This window comes from Asparagus officinalis, chromosome 8, assembly GCF_001876935.1.
Source record: "Asparagus officinalis chromosome 8, Aspof.V1, whole genome shotgun sequence".
NCBI classification, from domain to species: Eukaryota; Viridiplantae; Streptophyta; class Magnoliopsida; order Asparagales; family Asparagaceae; genus Asparagus; species Asparagus officinalis.
The window spans coordinates 52,279,052-52,286,256 of NC_033801.1; the positions used below are offsets into that span (position 1 = coordinate 52,279,052).

At 36.7% G+C, this 7,205-nt stretch overlaps 1 protein-coding gene across 1 annotated transcript in view; it reads left to right on the forward strand.

Moving 5' to 3' along the window:
- Positions 1-1,367, forward strand: part of LOC109822775 (protein DETOXIFICATION 48-like) — a 1,936-nt gene extending 569 nt beyond the window's left edge. The window contains 1 exon segment of the mRNA XM_020389018.1: positions 1-1,367. This exon segment is cut by the window's left edge and continues 11 nt beyond it. Coding sequence (XP_020244607.1) covers positions 1-1,312 — 1,312 coding nt within the window. The 3' untranslated portion in view covers positions 1,313-1,367.

A 7,205-nucleotide genomic window follows, 5' to 3' on the forward strand; every position in this document is an offset into this window, starting at 1 on the left:
CAATATCACGGGCTATTCCGTCCTCTCTGGCCTCGCCATGGGCATGGAGCCCATCTGCGGCCAGGCATTCGGTGCCAAGCAACGCAAACTCCTCGGTCTCTCCCTCCAACGCACTGTCCTCCTCCTCTTATCAGTCTCCTTCCCGATCTCTCTCCTCTGGCTCAATATCACCCACATCCTCCACCTCTGTGGCCAGGACGACCAAATCTCCTCGGCTGCTCACCGCTTCATCTCCTTTGCCATCCCCGACCTCTTCATCCTCTCCTTCCTCCATCCCATCCGCATCTACCTCCGATCACAAAACATCACTCTCCCGGTAACATACTGCTCAGCTCTCTCCGTTCTCATTCACCTCCCATTAAACTATCTCCTCGTTGTCCATCTAAAAATGGGCATCGCCGGAGTTTCCCTGGCGATGGTGTTCACCAATCTGAATCTCTTATTCTTCCTGGTCCTCTTCGTCTTCCTTTCCGGTGTCTATAAAGACTCCTGGGTTGCCCCTAGCGCCGACTGTCTACGCAGCTGGTCTGCGCTGCTTAAGCTTGCCGTGCCAACATGTGTATCCGTCTGCTTGGAGTGGTGGTGGTATGAGTTCATGATTATCCTCTGCGGCCTTCTAGCGAACCCTAAAGCCACCGTCGCTTCCATGGGGATCTTGATCCAGACGACATCCTTCGTCTATGTGTTTCCGTCTGCATTGAGCCTCGGGGTTTCGACAAGGGTTGGGAATGAGCTGGGGGCGAACCGGCCTGCGAAGGCTCGGGTTGCGATGATGGTGTCTTTGGCCTGCGCCGTGCTGCTCGGACTGGCCGCCATGGCATTCACCACGCTGCCGATAGCTGGGCTTTGTGAGCTTGGAAACTGTCCGCAGACTACCGGCTGTGGGGTTTTGAGGGGCAGCGCTCGACCGAGTATGGGAGCGAATATTAACTTGGGCTCTTTTTATTTGGTGGGAATGCCGGTGGCCATTGTGTTGGGTTTTTTGGTCAAAATGGGATTTGCTGGGCTTTGGTTGGGCCTGCTTGCTGCCCAGGCTTCTTGTGCTGTGCTCATGGGGGTTGCATTGGTGAGGACTGACTGGATGGTGGAGATGGAAAGAGCAAAAGAGCTCACAAATTCATCTTCTTTTTCAAATAAAAATGGTGATGATAATGGTGCACATAAAGATGGTAATAATAATAACAACAACAAGATTAGTAATTTGGAAGAGGGTTTGTGCATTGATAATGATGATGATGAGAGGAAGAGGGTTTGTTTGGACACAGATCCTCTGATTTGTTATGAAGAGGTAGAAAATTCTTTCTTTTTTTGAGAGCGAGAACTTTTGTACTTCTCTATTTTTACACTATATATAGATGAGAATTGTAGTGCCATTTATTTCTCTACATAATTTTTTATTTATTTTTTTGTTTATTTTTGGAGTTCAGTGATAGAACACCATAATATTCCGTATTGGTGACATACTATTTTAAGCTCAACTTTGAATGGACTTTCTAGTTTGATATCGTTCTTTTGATAGGTTGTTCCACCAGTAGAAAGTGAGAGATGCTCCCTCTCCTATAAATCACTTTTCATTATTCCTTTCTTGCATTTTTCCCCCTCCTCAATGAAATTAAAGTGTTTGGTCTTCAAAAAGGAAGAAGAATTAGGTCTTCTTTTTCAAAACTAGGCTATGTCCCCCCTCTTGTCACAATATATATGGATGAATGATGACTGATTCATGACATAAAACATACCTTTCAGGTTAATAATGCATGTTTTATTCTTCTACACGTCCATGTAGAAGATAATGACTGTTCAATTATGAGGAAAATCTCCTTGTGGCATCTTCATTATGGTGTATATATAATCAAACTTTGAAGTCCGAAGATATATATTGATCATCTCACGCTATATATACTTTTCCTGTGAATGATGGTTTTTAGATAATTTTACATATCTGCCTAATATTTGGAATATTTGTCATTTACTTGGCCGCACACGGCATATTTGAACCATAATTGAAGAAACGATGAATTTAAATCCTCTCTACATACCAAAAATGTAGTAGAGAGACTACTATAATATCACTATCATTGATTTTCTATTGGTTGGTTATGATTTTTTCTGAGTGCAAATTAGGAATGACTGCAATTCATAAAAGCATGATAAGTCTTCTAGAATAAGTCATAATCACTCATTAGAAAATTAATTATTGTGATAAAAAATAGCGGTCTTCCTGCTACTTTTGTAGTGAGCATGTTTAGAATTCTTCCAATACAGATAATAGACAGAAATGAAGCTTAAGTATTGCAGATATTAACATCTTGATTATTTAACATACGAGATTAATTGATATCTAAGCAAGATAAATGAAGACCTGATAATGTGTGCTTTTGAGGTATAGCGGAGAAGAGGGAGGGTGGGGGTCCCCTGCTAGCAACTAAAGGAACAATGTTCTGCCATTATTGCTTTTGTCTTCTTCTCATCAGATAACAAATTATCAGCAGTACCTGTGGCACACGCATGAGGAGAGAATTCACACATAAAAGGGTACATCGATACTTTTAACTCCATCAACTGCCCCACCCTTCGCACAATAAAAAAATCCCAAAAAAATACACACATCACTCAAAAAAAAACCTGAAGGACCATCTATAGAAAAACATTTATGAATAGGATCAAGGGCAAACCCAGAATGGTACGGCTGTAGGAAGTTGGGGTGTCATGGGCAAATAAAGTCAAACTTAATTTAAATTAAATCATTTCTTCTATTTTGTTGATTTAAGGATTGTCCATCGTAAATTTGACGATATGATTGATTTAGTTTAAACCAATCCAATTATCCCAACAAGTTAAAAAGCTCAATCCCAAAGCTAAATAGTTAAGGAAACCAATTTAAAAAATAAGTTATGCAAATTTGATGGTACTATTTTGGCGTAAAAAGTTTTACAATTTATAAATATCTAAAAAATTATAAATTTTCTCTCCTTCACTCAATAATAAAAATTACAAGTTTGATTCTGCAGAGATTTGGCGGAAGAGACCAATCCAAAGCTTTCATTGACCATACAAACAAACTTCCCAAGTTGTTGTTGATGTCAAATTTGATATGAGGGAAGCTCTCTAAACTCAGGGGCTGTTCGTTTGGCAAAAAGTTTGGGAAATCAAAGAATAGGAAACATATTTCTTATAATAATTGTTTTGAGGTTGTTTGGTTGGCTTAAAAAAGAAGGAAATTATAGAATAGGAGATGATATAATAATTGTTTTGAGGTTGTTTGGTTGGCTTAAAAAAGAAGGAAATTATAGAATAGGAGATGAGATGAGATGAGTTGTCACAGAAGGAAATTATAGAATAGGAGATGAGATGAGATGAGTTGTCACCTTATTATTGGATGATGTGAGTGACTTTTTAAAAAACTTGTTTTGAGGTTGTTTGGTTGGTTAAAAATATAAGGAAATGAATTGGAGGTATATTATTGGATGATGTTTTGAGGTTGTTTGTGTTTTGTTTATTTTTAGAAATAAGAAAATAGATGAGATGAGATGAGTTGGAGGTGTATTATTGGATAATGTGACACATACTTAAGGAAATCAATTTCTTTTTTTTCTTTTTTTCTTTTTTTTTTTTGAGGGAATGGATGGAAAAGAAGGTTTAATAAGATGAGATGAGTTGTCACAATATTATTGGATGATGTGTGTTATTTTTAAAAATAATATAAGATGAGATGTGATGAGTTGGATGATGTGACATATTTCTTGTGTTTGGTTTATTTTTAAGATAAGAAAGGAGATGAAATGAGATGAGTTGGAGGATAAAAAATTATTTTATTAGATGTTGTGGGTGAGTTTTAGGATGGAAATAGATAAAAATATTATTTGATTGATTTCCTTGTACCGATTTCCTTTTCTTGGTTTTTAGGAAACCAACCAAACAGCCCCTCAAAGTCATCATAAAAGGGCTACCGTGTTAAACTTCGATAAAGTATAGTATCCTTTGGAAGGGTCACCTCTATAGATAAACATAATCCAGAAAATTAATAATAGTAACTCACAAGGAGTAATGATGTGTTAGACACCGAGCTTTGCAAGCGAAGCTAGTTGGAAGAAACAACATAGGCCCAATACAATGGCAAAAAGAACTCTTGAAGACAAGAGCTTGTTGGAATCTCTAGTAGAATTTTGCGCATCCTTGACATGGAATCTAGTCAAGAATGCCAATAATCCGATCAGAAATGTGCATCCTTGATGGCTTCCCATCAAGAATACGCTGTCAGCAAAAGTCTCATAAGGGATGTTAACAACCCTAACTGGCAGCCATTAGTAATAGCTATTACTGAGGAAAATACTCCTGATGGCTACTATCATCAATGTTGTTCGTACATCCCCGTGAGGGATGTAATAACATCCTTGATGGGGTAACCATCAAAGATGAACATCCTTGACGGCATGGCCGTTAGGGATGTAAATTACATCCCTTCATCAGGGTTGGATGTAAGTGAGATCATTTCATCAGGGATGTTCATCCTTGATGGCTAGCCTATCAAGAATATTATTTACATCCATGACAACCATGCCGTTAGGAATGTTTATCCTTGACAGCTAGCCTATCAGGGATATAAATAACAAGCAAAAAAATTTGCTTGCAATTTAAATTTACCTTATACATATTGTCAATAAAATTAAAAATTCTCTACACATATCCATAATTAGTATCTTGCATACATCCAAGAGTACATACATAATACGTTTGAAATTTCCACAATCCAAAAACAAGCCCAAAGTCCACAAAATCACCACAAACATTTAACAAACCCCAAAAACAAGATTCTAGGATGTAAAATAATATAAATAGTATGATAAAAGTATACAAACATAATCTCACGTACAAGGATTTTCAAGATACATAAAGATAAAAGCCACTAATTGAGGTCATCCAGATCATGCAATGTCATCAATAAACAAGTTGAAGTCCAAAAAATCTCCACAAATATCTCACAACCCCCACAAACAAGAGTTTAGGATAAAAAGTATACAAACATCTCATAATCTCCCACATAAGGATGTCCAAGATACAAAAAAATCACATTGAGTTAAGTCTTCCGCCCCATGCATGTCATCATCCATGTTGTTACCAATGGCTCCATCCCTATGACTCATGCTCCTAATGGCATCATCTCCATTCTAACAACAAAGCAAATTTGTTTTAGAATCATGTATTTAGTGTTGTATGTATATAATCATGTGTTACATATATAAATAAGCGTACCTATCTACTACTCTCTCCCTACCGTTAAATACCTTTTGAGAGGCCAAAAAGCACATAATGGATGTTTGTAGCTGAGTATGAATCATATGTATACAAGATTTTATGATTTGCTTGGAAACCATCCTAAAATAGTAGTAGGGTGGACTACTTGCATGCACCTCTCCTGAATATTCTCCCACAACTCCTTGGCAATCGGACCATGCAAAAGATTCATCGCTAATATAACAAGCTACATCGCTTGCTGAGTATAATCCTCTTGCAGCATGTTAGAGGGTATACCGAGGGCATTGCCAATAGCGTCGAGGGCGTCGAGGGCTGGAATGGCATAGACAACCTCTGAGCTCCCACTCCCACCTACCTGGACCTTCCCTTTTTAGGAGACCCACAAATTAAAAGACTCACATTATAATTCTCCTCTCTAATCAAGGCTCCTAGCTTTGTGCAACAACCTCAACATATGTCTTTAGCATATGTGTTTTCTAATGTTTCCTAAGAGATAAAAAAAGATCAATATACGAATTAGCATTTCAATAACAAAGATAATGTAAATGATTCATCATATATAATTAAAATTCATTCATAAAACCAAAATACCTGCATATTCTTAGCGAGTTGTATTTTTTTCTTCTTCTCATTAGTTCTATCATACCCCTCCTTAAAGTAAACCATGACTCTCTTATGTAGTTTGGGGGGCAGGATAAGGGTAGCGTTCTGAGATTTAGAAATTTATTTATTAGTTTTACTTATAAAATAAATTATAATTAAAGAGAATGTATATAAAAGAATAAAATATTTTATATCGTGATCCTACAAAATTGATCCTCAATCTGTATAAATGAAGTAGTCCTCATATGGTGATCATACTCTTTCTTTCCTCAATTTAGTTAATTTCTCTCACACTTTTTATTCCATAAGAACAAAAAGGACTTTAGTATGATGTATAATATATAAAAAAATGTACCTTTAAATCCTGATAAGTGTTACAGTTGACTACTCTAGTATTGTATTACAAACTTCAGGCCATAATAGAACAGTCATATCTGAAGCAGAGAAAACATTAAAATGCATACTTTCATTGGAGTTGAAGTGTTAAAGTGATGAAACTTAACATACTTTGGTGCAAATTTATTCACCAAATAGAATAATATTAATGAAATATAATGCTATTAGGGGTATAACTTGAGTTGTGGTCTTTGTGATAATGAAATATGCCCATGAAGAGGTGTAACTATTGCAGTTGCATACTTCTACCTACAGTATTTGGCACAATGTGCTCATTAAATGAATTGGTGGTACTAATTGACTATTTCTACCTACAGTTGTGTCATAGCATTATAAGGCCCTAGCATCATAATCCATGGTTAGTTAGTGTTACTTCTCTTGCATTTTTCATCTGTAAACTTTGTTCTTATTTCCTTTCACATCTATGTAAATACTTCATGTAATTTTACCTAAGCTAGAAAGGGGAATTGAATCAAAGTCTTAGTGCAAGTTTCATTTGCTCAACTCTTAAGTGAAGTTTGTGTAGGCTTATTTGATAGGTAAGTGTTTGTTAGTAAAAATCTAAGAGGGTTATGTTGCATATACTCAAGGCAAAAGCAAGGTTGTTTCTCACTAAATGATTGTCATTTTTGTTACCCCTGGTAGTAGTAGCCTTTGTTTGCTACTTGATGCTTGAATGAAAAGAGATTTTTAAGGTGAAGATTTCACATACACAAAGTCATAATTGAAAATGTCTAAATAGCCGTGGATCAATATTTACCTGGTGCTTTTTCTTGGCCCCACTATACTATAACTGCAACTAAATGATCTAGGTCAATTCTCGGATCTCGTTTGGAGATCCTCTCCCAGTTCTCACTGTAACTTACAAAGCATTTCTTTTTTCTCGTGTCTTCATTCCCGAATAGCATGCTTGAATTTCCCATGTATTCAAACAAAAAATCCTACCCTACATG